Here is an 18,721-nt window from a genome sequence, read left to right on the forward strand (position 1 = left end):
TTATGATCGAATCCGACTATGAGATATAGATTTTTCAAACTCCAAATGACTCACCGCGGCGCGTAATCGCGACGATCAATTACGTTTCGACATCTCAACGGCGGCGACAATAAGGCGCGCGGGTCTTGTAATCGCGGGCATGTAAACGCGCGTGTACTAATTACGACTTGCGGGCTCGCTCGCTTGCGCCACGCTCCGCTCGCGAGATCGTGCATGACAATCAAGCCGCGGGGAAACCCGCGGTCGTGAGCCGAGTTATGAATTAAGTTCCCTCCCCGCGTGTCCCGCACGACGCGTTTCGAGGTGGGAAAAAGAAGGCATCTCGCGAAAGTTCTTTATTCGCGTGTCCACGTGTCTAAGAGGGCGACATCGCGGGATCCTGGTATTAACCTACGAGTGGAAACGGATGGGGCTATATCAATCCCGAGACTTAAATCCAAAGGGTTCCTCTGTAACAACATAATCCAGGAGTAGTCATCCCATTTTTTTCTAAGTAAACGCTCGAGTAAAAGTCATTATTAACTATAGTGTTATGTATTATTAATTGTTCTACAATTTATTAATACGTAAAAAAATTATATAAATAAATTTAGTTTATATTACTGTAAAAAAAAAAAAAAATTGCTATGACGTAAGATGTAATGCTTTTCTGACGTTGAAATGTAAAAAAAACACCCTTGCAGACTATTCTTGAGGTGAATTAACACATTTATGATTAGTCTACAAATATAAAGTAATCGTCTCTATACATTTTTCCGTACGTGTCTTTCGACATATGTTCTTCTGGAAGAAAAGAAATGCGGGAGTTCATTTTTCAAGTTCATTTTGATCCGATTGAAGCAGCGCGGTCCTCTCGCATAAAACGCGTAGAAAACAAACGTGGAGCTAACGAGGGCAGAGAGTATCGCTCGGCCTCTTCCCCCTTCCCTCCTCGTGTGCGAATTTCATTACAGTAACACGGTAACGCTGTTATTAACGGGACGGTAAAAAGAATGCGCTCCAATTATATCTCCCAGGATCTCCGTCGGCGCTGTCAAAGAGAAATCTATTTCCATTACAGTCCTGGCCGCGTGCGCATACATATTTCATCTCTTCATGGTGAGTCTTTGGGAGAAGTAAATATATATATAATATATATATATATGTGTATATATATATATATATGTATATATATATATATATATAAAACGATCGATGACGCCGTTGCAAATATTATTTTATGGGCGTCGACCTATTGCGCGCGCAATAGCGAACGGCTCCGCTTCGAGGTGTCGATTCGCGAGATCGATACCGGGCTTGTGATTGCTGTCGAAATCATTTAGAGAAGTTATTCATTTCGTGCGCGCCTAATAAACATATTCACGACGACTTGCCCGGGACAATGGTGAATATGAATAAGCGCGACTCGTCGCGCGACGCCAATATTATTCATGGTAATTATTAGCAATAATTAATCTGTAATCATAATAGATTATATCCGGGGCTTATTAATAAGCCGCTGACTCGGAATTTATAATTGTCACCTTTTTCGGCAGCGCGCATTCGCGTCACGCCTTTTTCGTCGGCGGCGCGATCGATCGATTAATTAAAATCAGTGCGTCGACATTGACGACAACAATGCGACAATGATGGCAAGGGGGACAAAAGACGATGAATTCCGAGATGTTCCAACGCGAAGATTAGCGCCGCGTTTTAAAGAAGTAATCTATGGTTTACTGCACGCCCTCGTTGTTCGTAATCCGGTGTTTTGTTCGGTCGGAGGGAAAGAGAGATTCGCTTAAATCCTGCTTATACGTACCGCGGAGATAGCTGCAGGGGTTGGTTCTCTAGCTCGTCTCTCGAAAAACGAGAGGCGCGAACGCCGAGAGGCAAAGCAACAATTTACACGGAGGCGAAATAAACAGGGAATTGGTTAAAAACGTCCGAGTCCTTATCGCTAAATTGCACGATAATCGATAAAGACTTCATAAACGTTCAACAGTAATGGAAATCGGAAAAACAGGGGGACGGGTTTAAATGTCGCATTCACGTCACTGTCATTGCCGTACGGATGGTTCGTTGGAGGACCAGAGAGAATGGTTCTTTTTTAACGCAAGAGAGATTGAAACGCGCCGCGCTTTTACCTTTTTTTTTTTTACAGTGTCCTGTATTACAGCCACTCGCACGCGCGTATTGTTTCGTGAAACGCGTTCGTCGCGGCAAAGCAGTGACGTTTTATCTCCCCCAAACAATCACCGAGGGGGAGATGATCGAAAAAATGTATCACGCTAAAAATCCCCGCGAAAGTCTCGCCCTCCGTGAGGTGACGGGCCGGAAAACGGAGAGCCTTCTGCCCTTCATCTCGGTTGTCGGTCACGTAATCTCGTCGTCTTCGTCGTGCAAATCCCCGCGCCACGTCCGTCAATGACCCTGGCCCGCATCGTGTCGCGCGGTATCGGAAATTTGCATTGGAAAATAAATCGCCCGCTCCCGCGAAGGTCGCCCGTTCCGGAAAATCAGGTTTGCGCGAAGAGCGGCGGCGGCGTCACGCATTAACGGACCCCGTGAAAGTGTCCGGGTTCGCTGAGGTTTGGAACCTGTCCGAGCGGGGAAAATTACCTGCACGTAATAGCAAGAGGGAAAACAGAAACGAAAGCAAACGTCGTCGATCGCGACGGTGCGGCGCGGCGCCGGGAGAGCAAGCAAGTCTCTCGAGTGCCGCACGAGAACCTAACGACTCTCGAGAGTCGAGCCCGAGTCCCGCCCGAGTCACGATTTTCATGGAGTTGCTGCTGCTGCTGCTGCTGCTGCCGCGGCGGAAAGAGGCGAGCATAACGCTCGCTCCTTCCCTCCTTCCCTTTTTTCTCCTAACTGTTGCAGCTTAGATACCCGCGGATAGGGCGCGGGCCGGGACAAACGCGCGCGCGCGCCACGGATGAACGCACGCTTTAGCGTCGTAACGGGGCTCGCGATCACGCGTTACACACGGTGAAAGGAAAAATGCATTATTTCCCCTCCCACGCGGCGGCGGGCGGCATATTTTTCTGATTGCATCAAGAGGTTACGTGTATTCACTCGCGTGCATTGCGCCGCGCGGCGCATGATGCGTTTCAGCGGGACAAAAAAAAAAGGAAAGAAAAAAGTCAGGAAAAAGTAAGGAAAAAAAAAACAAAGAAACGCAATTGATGTTCATTTTCACCAGTGTAGATTAATTGCGATCTCGGTTTAATTTCTTCTTTATCTTTGTGTATAATCCTTAGAGGTGGAAAAAGATAAAGTGCGAGTTAAAGGCGAGATGAAAGACGTAAGAGCGATCACGGCGAGTTTACGAGTCCACCGGGGAGCGAGGTCTATCCCGACGACCGGTTTGCGTAGCTCGACCGTTTAACTGATCGTTCAACCGATCCCACAGCCGCTTTTATTAATCTGTCTATCGCCCCGGATTAATTAGAGCGTTCGAGAAATAACAACGGGCTGACGCAATTAGAAATTACATGGTTTCGGATAAGGAGGATTTATAGGCCAATTTTCGCCTTTTTGGATACTCTACCCGACAGAACTCCATAACGGGATACACGTGAACGTATACACGAAGCGTTATATTGTGCCTCAGCCTAACCGACTCGCTCCCTCACTAGTCATTGTTCATTGTTTTACAACGTTATTCGCCACACGATCGCATCTACGCAATTTCCCTTTCATCTCTCTCCCTTCCCTTCCCTCTTCTTCTCTCCAGCCGACTCTGCCGCTCTTTACTCGCTCAAGAGGGTCAAGTGAAATAACGCTTTAAGTTATTACAGAAATAACGGCAGCGAGTTTAATTAGCGAAGTGGCATTAATTATCGAAAATTATATTCGTCGATGAATACCGACAGTCGTTGTCACTCAACCGTCGCCCGTTCTCCTTCTTCGAGCTTCGCTAATAGCGGATGGCGATTTTTACGAGCGTGGCGCCTTCAGTTCGTTGATAATTACCTTCTTCTTTCAGTATCTCTTGTGACTCTTGGATACGTTAATGAAAAGGTGATTAAAGGCTGATTTTCCAGAGGGACAAAAAGACCGACAGAATTAATTCTGTCAGTCCGCGAAAGTTTGTCGCGTCGCACGAGAGCTCATTTCCGACTCTCCCCTCGTTGTATCAGACGTGCATTACAAACCGCCCCTTTCGTGCCGGCGATGCCTCGGAGGAAGTTTCACGATTCTCGACTCGATGATTCGCTCGCAAGGAGACGCGATCCTCAGATCCTCGCGAGAGAATTGGCAACGTACGACCAGGCGGCGCATGATTCTCGCGAGATCGATTTTCGCGTAGTACGGGGATATAATTTCACGCTCGCGACCTAAACGTCGATCCGGCTTTACATGTCGTACTCGGAGAAGAGGTAGAGGAGAGATTAACGCACGCACCCAGGAGTCAGCGCTTTAACTCACTTCCTAGCCCTGCGGGCTTTGCAGTCCCGTCATCTCTTTTTTCCCTCTCCTTTCCATTTCCTCGCGCCCATCCGGGTTTTTCACGTCTCTCCTTCCTTTCATTTTTCGCGGCTCTTCTCCGAGGCATCTTCGCACCCCTGTCTCTCATGCATTTTCTTTCGCTTCCCTTCGCTCGCCCTCCCGTCCCTTTTTCTCGCCGTGCCGACGACGGCTCCGACAAATTTCATAAGAGCTGGTCTCCTGGCACGACAGCGCCAGGACTCGACGAGATTATCCACGCCGTCGTGCGCGAGTCATCCACCGGATTTTCGATTTTCCTCGCTTCCGACTCGCGAAACTTTCTACGCCGCGAAAGATAATAATTGCCCGACTGATTGAGAGAAAACGGCAATACGACACCAGATAAATCGCGGCGGCCGCGGGCACCCCGCTGGGTCCGTCTAATTTTCCAACACGTCGAACTTTCAAACTCGCGACGCGAGTTACTCCTGGCAAGACCTGGTGTTTTCCGCGTCGAGCTACCCGAACTGCGATGTTGCAGCTCTCGGATTATCAAGGCGACTGGGGGGGAAAGAGAGGGAGAGTGCATTCTGTTCATAAGTAATCCGATTAAGGCCGTACTCTCTCAGGTAGCCCACCGCCGCCGCCGCCTCCTCCTCCTCCTCCTCTTTCGCGATGTTCTTATTAATCCTGTAAAACCGAAGTACGTGTAACGAGAGCGCAAACTCGGAGAAATTAATATTACTGACGAGGGCGCGCGATAAATCAACTTTTACGACAGAACTCAAATAAACGTCGGGGCGGAAACTTTAGATTAAAACTTGCGTGGCAGTGAATCGCCCTCTGGTTGTCTCTTATTTTCCATCTTCCTCTATCGCCTTTCGCTCGCCCGCTTTCCGTTGCAACATCCTTTAGGAATATTAATCGATTTTTTCATCGACTTATTAACTCGTACGTAGCCTCGGTAGATTATCTTGTCCTCGAGGGGCGAATAAAAGGAAACGGCGACGGTACCGTCGCGATAATAAATCGCGATAATAAATCGCGGGCATAAAGAGGAATACTCTTCCTCCCGACGCGACGTTCCCAAATGTATTAAATTAAAAAGTGGTTGGGTATAACGAAGGTGTCGTCCTTGATCGCGCGATCTGCCCATCCTCGGGCGCATCTCGCGGCTATTATTAACCGCGTCGCAGCGTATTGAAAACCTTGTCCTCACTTTAGCCCGCCGTAGAAAATCGGCCGTTGACGAAACCTGGCGACGCGATCGCCGGGTAAGGCCTTGAACCGGCACTCGCGCTGATACCTGGCCGAGAAAGGAGCCCGACGATTACGATCGAGCGATCGGCCCCGCGCTTATTGTCGAGAATATTCTCGTCGGCCCGTTCCGGCAATATCGCGCGCAGATATCGCCGTCATAAAGAATTATAAACACCCGAACCGGGTCAGATTATTACTAAATGGAGCGTGCAAATCGCAGCATGCAAACTGGCCACGAAGCTGCGTAGAAAACCGCGTTGTCAGCCAACAACTTATCCTGGCGAAAAGTCGCCGATTCTTTTTGGCGATTTGCAACGCGATGGAAAAGCCCCTGTACTCGGAGCAGTATGATACGGAGACAAATTCGTCACTTCGTGGCACGGCCAATTTAATTCGACCGTTTGAATTAACCATCGATGATTATTCGCGCGTATATTCTTTCCTCAAATTTTCATGCATTATCGCGCGCGAATCATCAATTATTTAGCATGCGGAGGGCTGGTGGCGCACGTCCGTTATTATTGACACGAACGTGCTTAAAACAGAGGGGGCCACCAGCCGAATGTTGTGTCGTTAGCGACCAATTACCAGAGTTCGAGTATATCGCTCGATAATATCCTTCGCAACGGCGCGGCGGGCGTAAAGAGGGAGGGCGAGGACGGTATTATGCAGCCGCCATACGGCCGGTAACTTGTAAGTAGTAACTGTCAAAGTTATAACGCGAAAATTACAATCCCCGTGATGTATGAGGCCGTACAATGCGGCGGCACGCAACGCGAGCGCGTATTAATTCGCAAGCGCGCCGCCCACGCGCGCGCTCGCGATCTCCGCCGCGTAACGTTGCCCACGCATTTTCATTCGTAGTCACGTTTTCCGAGCTCCGCCGTTTCAGTCTTACGCCGAAATTTATATCGCGCGCGTTTAACGGCTTATTATTTCAGCGCGAGCTGGACTCGCCGGAGTTCAATTCCTACTCAAATCTCTTTACTCAATTCTTCCCTGAACTGCCCCGGAACCTTCGCATCTGATTTTCCTGATAACGTTCCTCATCGACATCTAACTAAACATCCTCGATGGGGCGAAGACGTCAATTCCTCTCGCGATTTTTAACGTCGTTGTCTCGTTCCTCTCGTGAACGTCGACGTCGTTACGAAATTGATCGACCTTATCCTATACGTGTGCCATGAAAGGAGTATTGCGTTGAAATCGATCAGAAATCGAGAGATCGTGAGATCGGGGCGTGCTGGTATCCCCGGACTCACCTCGATCCGAGGAGACAGGCTTTAATGACTTCGAACGATCGACAGATCTCTCAGAACGAGAACATTTCGCTAATCCGGATTGCGGCATCCGGATCGGTCATTGACACGGAACGGTCTTTCGGTCCCCATCTAATTAATAAAACTTTCTCCAAAGGCAATATCAACCCAATTTACATCTACAACTTTCGACAACATCACCTACGTCTCGCTTGTTTTTACTCGCGACTGCGGAATCGCTTTAACGGAGTGACGTACAGATCAGCGGGCGCGTATCGAAAGTCGATAAACGAATTTCTCGAGTACGACGATCGAAAATTCCATGTTGGAACACAACGTTCGGCACACCCCACAATCCGCGCAATCTCCGAGTACTAGTTTTTCCGTACTTCTCTCGTGATTCCGACGTGTGGAGCAACATTCCCGATAAATATAAAGCGCCGCGCGATAAGCGCGACAGGCAGCCCGGAGAGGGAGGTAGAACCCTCGTGCGTTTGTCGAAATAACGTTAATTCCGGCAACCGACCGGCCAGGCACGTGCGACTTAGGCGAGACTGAGTTTCCGCGAGAATCGGCGGAAACTTTCCGAGAAACACGAAAGGTGCAAACACACTTCTTTTCCGTCTCAATTTTCCCTCCTTTCGATCGCGAGCCACACTCCGCTCGGCTCTACGTACATGGGCACTGGCTGCTCTCTCTTCCTCTCTCCTCCGCGATTTCTTTTATTATCTCGTCGAATTCGACGAGTGACGTAGAAGAGCGAGATGGCATTAGAGGAGAATTCAATCTCCCAGCATCAAGATTATTTCTGCAGTCAGTTTAAAAGTCTTGTCCGATTTTGCGCGAGGCCGAGAGTCTCGGTCTGGCTTGGAATCAACTGGTGTGGGGGTGCAATTAGGATAATCCACGGGATATTAATTTTCTACGAATCTCGCGGAGCCAACTCGAAATTGAGATTAGCAATTTAATATCGCAACGTTTCCGAATTTACGACATTAAACGCGAGAATCTTGGCCACGGCAAATCAGCGACGCGTTTTGAAACGGCGCGGTTAGGGTAATGACGATTGTAACGACTTACGAATTTCGAGTCGCCGAATATTGCGTAACACGCGCTACATCCTGCTGCATTAAAATCTATAATTCCGCCGAATTTAATCTATTATTTCACGTAGCGAGAACAACGCGCGAGAACCGGTTTTATTTCAGGTCACCTGCCTTTCCACGGACAAAAATAAAACGCGTGGAGAATGACGGATGATTAAATGTGACTCATTTTTACGTCTACGAAACAAGGAAATACGCGCCACGGGCTTAGGAGCAAAACGGGTTAATTGCGCAAGACCAAGTCACAAGGCTGCTTATCGAAGAATTCCAGAAGTCACGGCGCGCCTTTGTCTCCTACTGCGTTACATTCGACGGAGCTCCAACAATTCTTAAAGACATCCGCTACGTCGGAATATAAATAAACCCGGATCTCATAGAGATCGAAATTGAGATTTTTGTAATTTCTTCTTTTCACTTTACGATGCAATATCCTTCCGTATATGTGGGAAGAACGATTTTGCTCTAAAAATTTAGCTGGATATGAAAGCAATTTTATTGGACCATCAAAATAATTAGGGCAGAACATTCGAACAATGCGATTAAAAGGTTTTGACGTTCCAGCAATCAATTTGCGTCCGTTATTTTTAAACTTGTATCTGACTGAATTTTTAGAGCTTAAATTTTTGCTCGAACCGAAATCGACTTTTTCCGTGGAATATAACAGTACGACGCAATGAAATGATTTTTTTTACACATCGTTCAAACCAGTATCCGCGTAACCGCAGCGCGTTGTAACGCGTCGAGATTCTTTGTTACATGATTCCTATTGATTGATGGTTGCAAGCGAGCGAGGAAATAAAACATCGGAATGTTAAGAGAAGGCAATTTAAATCAGTCGGCGCAGCGAGATACCGGCGGGCGCAGGGAGGGAAAAAGCTCGGGGAGGGACGGGGGGGAATCTCATTTCAATGAAAACGTCCGTTGGCTTCATACCGGCAAATGCAAAACGTCGTCGAACATAGTCAATATCGGCGCGCTCGCTGTACGCATCTGCATAGCCGGAATATTTCCCGCCAATCGGTTTCTCATTCATCGCCTCGCCCGTCGTCGTGGAAAGTTGGCTTCGCGGTGCGTAATGCAGTCGATAAATTTCTTGGCAAGTATCCCTTCCCCCCTTTCCGCATTTTAATCGCCCGCCGGGCATGTCGTTAATCTTTCCTCGTGTTTATCTGCAAAAGCAGTGTTGCGGAGAATGAATCGACAACATGTCTTGCCTACAGCATCCTTCTAACGTATCTCGAAAATAAGCTCTTAAAGAAAAAAAGTGGTTGTTACCGCTTCTCTATTTTTGTAGATTAAACGTGCGTCATTTGAGACTGATTCAAGTGTATTACGGATCGTTATGCACTGCGGTGTTCTCTACAATTTTGTGAATTACGTGTAGTGAAAGAGGTGCACTTCTCGTCCGGGTGTGTGCAGTACTTTCGCGTCGGTATAAACGAAAAGCCATAAAGTGAAGCTTTCCATCGACAACTTTGGACGAGACCAGAGGCATTCTTCGTCTCTCTCTCTCTCTCTCTTCCTCCCCCTCACTCCCTTTTTCCTTCACTCTCGGCTCAGCTCGAGAATACGTGTGTACGCCTCCTGGACGTACTTCCATACTCCCCGAGACTGACGCAGGCGTGGTACGTGCACCGAAGGTTTTATAGTATTAACTGAAATTGCAACAGTCCCCGTAAAGTAGGAGGCTTTAGTAGTAACCGGGTGTGTGTGCACGCGGAGATATACAGGGTGGCCGGAGAATGAAGGCGCGCCTCGCCCGTGTTTCGAAACGAGAAAATCGATGACTTTCTCTTCGTCGCTCAGTCATCGACTACCTGCGGGTTGTCGGTTGTCATCGCGGTTGACAATCATGGTGATCGTTATGTCCACGAGATTAGAGTCGCGAGTCCCCCACGCGATTGGTTCTGCCAGTTAGCTGTCGTTAATCCAAATGTAAATAACACTAAGCGTAATTAAATTGGCAACTTTGAGAGGATCTGGAACCGCAGCGCTTGGGAAAGAAGCAAGCTCGAGGAAGCCTTTTTACGCAACTCCCAGTCTCTCTCTCTCTCTCTCTCTCTCTCTCCTTTTAGTATCACGACCTTAATAACGCGTTTCTAGTTAGTCCTTAAGTAGAAAAGCAAAATTTATCCGCAGTTTCTCGAAAGAAAAAGGTAATTCTAGCGAGAATTACGTAAACGCGTCGTCCGTCGATGCTAATAATCGAATGAAACGCCTTCGATTCTTCGGCCACGGATGCGGACGCTTATCTGTTTACACGTATTTTCACCCGACAATCATCGGCGGCGATTGAATTGCGAATGGGCCACCCCGAACGTGAGTGTCCGCGTCGCCGGCGGAGCGCCCGGGCTTTTTCCAGTGACGAGAGGGGATCAGGGACGCGCGACAGTAAAATCGAAATTGTCAGAGCTGGCGCTTTAGTTTTAGAGCCTTGGGTTACTGCCGCCGTCGAATCCCACCGCTTCCAATCCCGCCGGATCTCCCCTTCTACCCGGACCGTCCTCCACCACCCTTGGCGCCCTTTTCTTTCTCTCGCGGAAGTAATAAGTATCGTCGGGATCGTGCACAGCCCTCTCGTTTTCTCTCTCCGTCTAGTAGACTCTCCGGAATTCAATCAGAGAGTTTCGACGTTGGAAGTGAGAAAGAGAACGCTCGATCGTGCGAGAATGCTGGATGGATGACTTATTCTCAATCCGTGTTGATCTAATTTTTAAGCCAACCGTGCGACAGGGAGGGAAGAGTATAAGGAAAGAGAGAGAGAGGGAAAGGGTACTGGATTACGGCGGGGGCACAGGGCCAATCCTTCTCGAGCGCGTTTCTTCTTATAACTACGTTTTATTGGGCCGTTACGTTTCATGAACGGGAAATTTTAATGCGACTCTTTAAACTTGGAAAATTTCGAGAAGCGATTCGCCGCCGCGCGAACATTTTCCGCGACGATTCTCTCTCTCTTCGAGCAAGGCAGAGTTTCTCCGAAAATAGATTTTGCCGTACCGAGATGCTGCCGCGCGCTTTACCTTTTATTCTCAGAGTTTCCCCGATATTCCCTAGGGAGCAAATTCTCCGTGTTTTCCTTGATATTCCCTCGACGACACGTTGATAATGAGCGGTTAACGATAGTTTGGCGGCGGCTAAAAAAGGGTAGGAGAGCGGCCTGGCTTCCTCCAGGGAGATCCCGAGCGATTAATTTACATTAATTAATCGAGCGGTCGAGCGATATTGGGGGCGCGCTGTCAAAAAATTAATAAAATTGAACGTCCCCGGCAGATGCAGATGTAGTCACTTTCGAAAGTGTTAAATCCGATTACGTGTCGCAGCACGGTTAACAAAACCGGGGAAACTGGAACCTTTCAGGTATGATTCGATAAGCCGATTAAAACTTGATGCGCGAAAAGTACTTGTGTAACCAATCCTCCGGGAGTAACGACAAATTATCTGGGAAACGTGACGCCGCGCCGGATTTGTCGTCTATTCGTGCATTCCGGCGGCGCGGCGACTCGATAAAAATTTGAAGGTTTTACGCAATATCCGTATCCCGCGCGCCATCGCGCTCCGCCGATGCGAGCGGAGTAGCTCGCTTTGTTGTCGCCACATCGCTGTCGCCTTCTCGGCAGTCACGCTAACGCCGGTAAACACTGGCATTAGGATTTAATTTGCGAGATTTTCTGACGCGGATCTGACTTTCTAATACTTTATCGCGTGCAATTTGCCGTTTCTCGTAACGTGTCGTTACGAGTAGATCCCGCATCGAACGCGGCAAAAAACTGTGTTATTTCTTCTCTCGTGAGCACCTGCCGACTCGAGAAAATAACTTTATCCATCTGGAAAATTTCTTGTATACCAAAAGGAAAAGGAAAAAAAAAAAAAAGATTTTCACCATCGTTTCAGACATCGCGCGTCGCTCAATTTTACACCTTATCCCTCATTTACGGCGAAATCGATCGTCACTTTTTAAATGCAATTAAATTAATCTTCGTTTCTTTAATGAACCGTCTTTTTAAAAGGGTTTTATAGCTTCGTGATAAATTAATATCGTTAGAGATTGCCTCGTTCCTCGTCAGGTGTAATCGAAACGAGCCAGCAGCTCGTCCGACTCGCGCTATAGCGTCGTCGTATCCTGGTTGCATAATGCCTCCGATGCCTTCGAGCAGAAAGAACGAGAAAACGCTCGCGCGACGACATTGACCTCGTTGCCGAATGCTCCGCGTTCGGGCCGTCGCGTCGGTGTGTAGATAGTATCGCCACAGATTTGTTCATTCATACAAGCCGCGAGCGTTTCGATACTATTCGTACTTACCGCGTCAGCGTTACACGCTTATGTACCGCCGCGCAAGTAAGACGGGCCTGTTACGATCCTCTTGCGTCAGAGCGCTCGACAGATCTGCGAGATCATCATCGGGGCCTTGTAAATCACGAGCTCGCGCTTCGCTCTCGTTTCGAAATATTTATATGAACAAAACCGCGACGTACTCGTGAATGATTTCGCGTGAACGCGATTACAGATTCTATAGGTAGTGACGGGATCAAGTTCGGTATGTACTTACACTGAGAAAAACAAGTTGTTCATTTGACTAAATTTTTCAACGCAATTAAATTTGTTTAATTCAAATATTTATGTACTTCAGTCAAATATTTAAATATTTTATTTAAAATTCAAATACCTTATGTATTTAAGTTAAATGAATAAATACTTGAACTAAAGAAATTTAATCGAGTTAAAAAATTTCGTCAAATTAACATTTCTTTCTCAGTGTAAAAACCCGATTCAGATTTAATAATTAAATTTTATTCTCCAAGAATGATGTTTGTAAGAAATAATAATGTTTCATACGTTGTATTTGCAAGGTAATCGGTTAGCTATAAAATTCGAAAGTACACAGAGAACATTTTATATCAAATATTATTATGTACGACAGTAACTGCAGACCATAAGAAATTTCAGAGAATTATACCATAAGTAGTGTAAATACTATGACAATTTGACGAAAAACATAGTGAAAATTTTCATAATTTCTTTCTTGACCGACGCTTATTATTAACCATAATTTTTACTGTAAAATTTTCTCCGTGTACTTTCAAATTTTAAAATAAGTCTGCGGTGATTCGAAATGTACTTGTAAGTAATTTATATCGTAAAGAATCGAATCTTTTACAAGTAGTACTTGAAACTAAACAATGAAAATATTAGAAATAGTATCATATTTATTTGTTTTAAGTCTACTCGAAAGTATCACTTTTGTTTCTCTAGGTACTTATAGAGAGTTAAACTTAGGGGAAAGTACCACTTTTATTTTTCAAAGTGGTCATGGAGAGTTCGAAATCACACAAGCAGATTCATACCTATTTGTAAGATACTCAATCCCATCGCTACTTTAGGTGTTTACGAGGCTTACAATGGTGAGACGTAATGTTACGAAATGTCCGAGCGTGACACAAATAATTTCGCGACGCGCGAAAAGTTACACTGTAAATAAAATATGTAAAATTACATGCATATATATGTGTAAAAATTACACATTTCACAGTGGAATACGTAAGAGTTTTGACGGAAAATTATATTTACACGACTAGAGATAGAAATACTAAAAAATTTTATACATTTTCACTATAAATTGTGTAATTTCACAAATACCGTTTGTGTAATTTTTTTTACAATGTAAACAGGCGCGTTGCTTATTTCGCAAGCGGAGGCTTCTCGTTCGCATCTTTCCCTCTTTATTCGCATGACTTCGAGTGCACTTGAAGTGCCAAGATAAAAACCCCCCTTGACGATCGAATACGGGACTTTTTTTGTTTTTATACGAGTGAATGCGAATGCCGACGTGTAACACATCGCCGCGCCGTATTATACGTCCGTTTGACGCTTCGCGACATTACGAGAGCGCGCGCACGATATCGTCCATCAGCCTCGAACTTTCACTTCTTCATGCGCGACCGACAGCACGATACGTACGTGCGCGTATACATACGCCTTCGCTCATCGTCTCGAGATCTCGTTTCACCGCGAGAAGAAACGCAGCCAATTATGCCGCGGCAGAAGCGGCGTTACGCGTATTTTCATTTCGAGAGCAGCCGACTCGCTCGATTCGCGGACTTTCGGTTTCTTTTCTTCGCTTGTTACCCGACGACCACAGCGGGAACGATATACTTGACTCGGCAATTTGGTTTACGTAACCGCTGATCCTTTTGTAATGAGTCCCTTTTGCGACGCACTATTAGTTTCAACGGCTTCGGAGTCGCGAAATCTATTAGATGGGTGCAAAGGAGTTGTTGCATCTTTATATCAAATAAAGTTGTTGAAAACTTCAGCGAAAGCGCGAGGCGAAACTGCTGCCGCGAGTTTCAGTTATACTCTCCTCTTTTTTTTTTAAATCTAAAAAGAAAAACGATCTAAAGAGAAAAATCTAAATCTCTTTCGTCACTCTTCAGAGAATTTCAGTTTTATAACTGTGACACAAAGCTCGATGACGAAACGCGACCGATCTAATAAAATACGCTCCCATGTATCGATGAATATAGATGCGCGCGCGCATTTACAATGCAGATGCGCGTGTTCTACCTACATGAAAGCGATCGGGCGTTTAAGTGACAGGCAAAAGGGTTAAGAACGAGTGTGGACGTGAATGAGCTTTCAAACCAGACCCGAAGCAATCTTCCGTACTCACGTTCTTTCGTCGTTCATGTCGCGTGCTATTCTCACCACCGAGACGTCTCTCGAAGGAAAGGGGGAAGAATACACGGACCGTTCGCGCCTCGAATTTTCCCGCGACTCCATTTTCCGCCCTCGGGATCGGCACAAGGCGTAAACTCGTGGAAACAAATCGCGTACAGCTAAATTGCAAAAGGAGTAACACGGCGAGACGAGATAAATTGAAGATAGAAACGCGGATAATGACGACGCGCGTCGTGGCGTCGAGCACGCTCGCCACCACTTAGAATTGCCGCCGTATTATAACGTTAACACGTAAACTCGACGTGTCTTTCGTCTAACTTGTCGATTTGTAAGCATTCCGAACGTTCGTTTTGCGTCAGACCGCGTTGCGAAAGCTCCGCGCTATGTTTTGAATACCCGGATAGCCGGACGGCGAAGTAATAAAAACTGTTACTTTTGACAAGCTCGAAAGAATTTAGAGCTTTAAAGTTATTGGAATATTCAAAGTTGAATATATCAAAAGTAAGATTTCTAGTAGAAACAGTCAGCAGTGGTTAGACGAGTCATAATAATGAATACGCGCGGAAACATCAGCGAGCGGATGGAATAGCTTACGTTAGAACGGAATGAAGTGTAATGCATATTACATAATAGAATTGTAAGTAAAACACGGCAATGCATGAAATAACAGACCGCGATGGCGTAACGGGGCGCGATAGACGTCATATCGCGCCGGGCCGCATCAAATCTGATGGATTTTACGAGCTTCTCCGAGGCTGTGTGGCGATTCGTCTGCCATTTCCATTTCTCTCACGGCGGGGCCTAGACATGCTGTTTTAAGCATCGTATCCGCCCGAGGAAATCGATCGTCTGTCAAGATTCTTTCGGTTTCCCCCTGTTTCCATTCCATTATGCCCGACCCGCTCGAATAAAAGATCGCGCGGGAGTAACAGCGTGCCAAACAAATACGGAGGCGACGACGACGACATCGGGGCAATGAGCATTTCTCTCGTAGAACGGTTATGCCTGTAACCTGTTGCTCGGTTCTTGAATTCGTCCACGTTTAAGCCTCTCGCCGGGGCCACGCGTATAAGCGCCGCGTACAAACGCGTACGTATTACTAACGTTACTAATTCATTTCTAAGGTTTCGGAAATCGCCGGGAATCCGATTAGTAGCCACGACCGCGCGGCACCCTTTAACACCTTCCGCTCCTTCGCCATCTCTCCGCTATGTCCCCCTTATTATCGCTATCCCGGGACGCCAAACATATGCGACTCGTCGTCCGGCGGAATCTTCATGAAACTTGCCCTGGCAGAACCCTCCAGACAGATTGAGAATTCACCGCTGTGAAATCCGATTAGCATCACCGTGAATCCGAGCGTCTTTCGTTCGTTCTCTCCACCTTTCCTCCTCTCTCTGTCTCTCTTCATCTATTCATAAAATATGAGTAGAATACAGAATGCGAGAGGTGTAGAGATATAAAGTTTTAAGAGTACGTGTATTTTCGCGAAAGAAAGAGGAAACCCCGCGGTTAATCTTTCACGATTCAACAAGATATTTGCGAAACGTCAAAGACCCGAATTTCTGTTGTAGTTTCGAAAGCGGGATGAGGGGCGCGGTTTAAATTACAAACGAGACCAATTTGCGGGATCTCGGTATGCAAAGGTCTTGATTTTAATAGCGTGTGAGCTCTCGTATGCTGTTTCGAAAAAAGGTCGACGTTTCGACGCAGAGAGACAAAGAGAGAGTCGATGTCTCCGCGCGGACTTTCGGTCGCGAGTCTTTTTGAAATTAGCGCGGACGTGCGTACTCGCGAAATTTCATCGCGAGAACAAAGTCTAGCTGCGCAAGAAGTCGTCGGTTAGCGTTGTGAAACGTCGTCGCCGTGTCAAGCGACGGAATTTCGATGCGCGGACGACTCTCTCCGCGCGAGTACGCTTCGCAGACGTGGCCGAACGAGTCATGCACGCTTCTTGTCGCCCTCGAGGAAGAAGAGCGGGAGAGGATGCCGGAAAACCGGAGGAATTACGAGCCCGAACGTTCGCAGGCGTACGTTTTGATCAAGGCTTTACGGGACGAGATTTATGTCCTCCTACGTCGACAAAGATTTCCGGTTTTGACGATGGAAAAACTCTCGCTGCAAAAAAGGTATAACGACGCGTACTCGACAGGAAACGATTGCATAATTTATTATATAGAGATTTCAATAAACTCTCTCTCTCTCTCTCTATGCTTCTTGCTCCTCCTTTTCATCATTTTGCGTTCTTATCTGAATTAGCTAGCATAAAGATAAATTTAACTTCAAAATTTACTTGAATTTAAATGAATTTATGATTTCATAAAAGACAAAGTTTAACTTTACAAAAAAAAAAAAATCGCTTCTAAATAGCGTAGCAACCGTTTTTCAAAGAACTTATTTGAATTGTAATTAATTACTGCCCCATAAAGACGTATCAAAGTTAAAAAGAAATCAAATTTCATTTTCAGTGAAAATTATGTAAGGGGCCTAGGGCGGAAAAGGAATTATTACAATTTCGTAAGAACTGCTTTATTCTGGTTCTCGTGGCTCGGGTCAAGTAACAACTGAACTCCCGCTCGACCACGTTCATCCTCCCTCTCGTCGGTCGCGCCAGCGCCCTCCATCTCTTCTACTCCTAACTACGTACTCATGCATTACATGCTATTCTCTTACAGTTCGGCCATACCTGACCCCTCGTTCGTCCCGAACGGCGTTACAATTTGTTTTAAGTTTTAAAGATAGGAAAAAAAAAATTTTATGATTGTAGTATTATAAATACAGGTCTTATTGGTTACGCTTTCGCCATAGTCGCATATTTGCGGGTTCCCATACACCTTCGTATTTTTTTTGTGTGACCTGGCATCCAGAAATGTCTGCTACGACATATCTATTGTTTCGTAAAATTTTTATTATCTCGTACGGGCCTTTAAATCTAGGTTTTATTTTAGGTGATATTCCTGCGGTAGTGTCTATGTTTTTTAACATTACGTAATCGCCAATTCCGTATTTAAAAGGTTCTTTCTTTTTTTTATCGGCTTGCGCTTTTACTTGGTTTTGTTGTGAGATAATTTTGTCGCTTGCCTTAGCCCGCAGATCGCTTAAGTTTCTAGTGTTGTTATTGATGTTGTCATTAATATATTCGGCTATAGGATCGTGTATTTTACCCCGCTGAGTAACTCCAAATAGAAGCATGCTAGGAGTTTCTTTTGTTGATTTGTGAATTGAGTTATTTAGTGCAAATTCAATATCGTTGACGATTTTTGTCCAATTTTTACCGCATTCTGTGTCGGATAATTTACCAATCATTGGTGCGATGGTTCTATTTACTCTTTCCACTTGACCGTTGGCCTGTGGCGAGCCGGTAGCTATTTTGATGTGTACGATGTCACGTTTTTGTGTAAAGTCTGTAAACTCCTTTGCGGTAAAACACGATCCTCTATCCGTTACAATTTGTTTCGGTTTACTATAGTACGTAAAATAAATTTCGAGATTGTTGATTACCTCCGTCACCGTGGTTGACTTCGTAGGATATAATTTAACATACTTTGTAAAGCTATCTATTATTACAAGAATATATTTTTTGCTTTTGACTCGCATGTCGGAAATAGCAACGTGGTCAATGTGTATGGTTTCGAAAGGTTTATCGCCCTTTGGTGCGCTTTGAATTTTGCCCTCGCTTTTGCCTGATGGCGGTTTAAATGCGATGCATTTGAAGCAGTTTTGCAAATGATCCGATACCTTTTTCTTCAATTGTGGAAACCAGTACGATTTGCTTATAATATCTATTACTTTTTCTGCCCCCATGTGACCCAGCTCGTCGTGATATTTGAAGAGAATGCTTTTTTCCATTTCGGAAGGTACATAGAAAAGTAGTTTTTCACCGACCTTTCGGTATACGACTCCATTCCGCACTTCGAAAGTTTTACTTTCCGATCGTTCCGTGTCGGCTTTAATTTTCGCTATTGCTTGATCGAGGTTTTGTGTAAGTATCAAATTTGTTTCAAATGAGT

The 18,721-nt window shown here is 45.8% G+C and overlaps 2 protein-coding genes across 9 annotated transcripts in view; one reads left to right on the forward strand and one right to left on the reverse strand.

The window, feature by feature from the left end:
* The window catches only part of LOC105831497 (RING finger protein 17), a 146,672-nt gene that overhangs the window by 14,017 nt on the left and 113,934 nt on the right, over window positions 1-18,721 (reverse strand). The gene's annotated exons all lie outside the window — the stretch shown is intronic.
* LOC105831501 overlaps window positions 1-18,721 on the forward strand; it is a 61,167-nt gene that overhangs the window by 4,576 nt on the left and 37,870 nt on the right. The window contains exons 1-2 of one of the 5 annotated variants that reach the window (XR_004963580.1): window positions 1,378-9,970; window positions 16,286-16,840. The exons of 1 other annotated variant lie outside the window; for it this stretch is intronic. Coding sequence is in view for 1 of the 4 variants with exons in the window: in XM_036287951.1 (XP_036143844.1) it covers window positions 10,339-10,354 (16 nt within the window). In the remaining 3 variants the exon portion in view is untranslated. Of the gene's footprint in view, window positions 1-1,354; window positions 10,355-16,285; window positions 16,841-18,721 lie in introns of those variants that run through there. 3 more of the 5 variants (XR_004963578.1, XR_004963579.1, XM_036287951.1) reach the window with 3 other exon arrangements.

The sequence above is a fragment of the Monomorium pharaonis genome, chromosome 6 (genome assembly GCF_013373865.1).
Source record: "Monomorium pharaonis isolate MP-MQ-018 chromosome 6, ASM1337386v2, whole genome shotgun sequence".
Classification (NCBI taxonomy): Eukaryota; Metazoa; Arthropoda; class Insecta; order Hymenoptera; family Formicidae; genus Monomorium; species Monomorium pharaonis.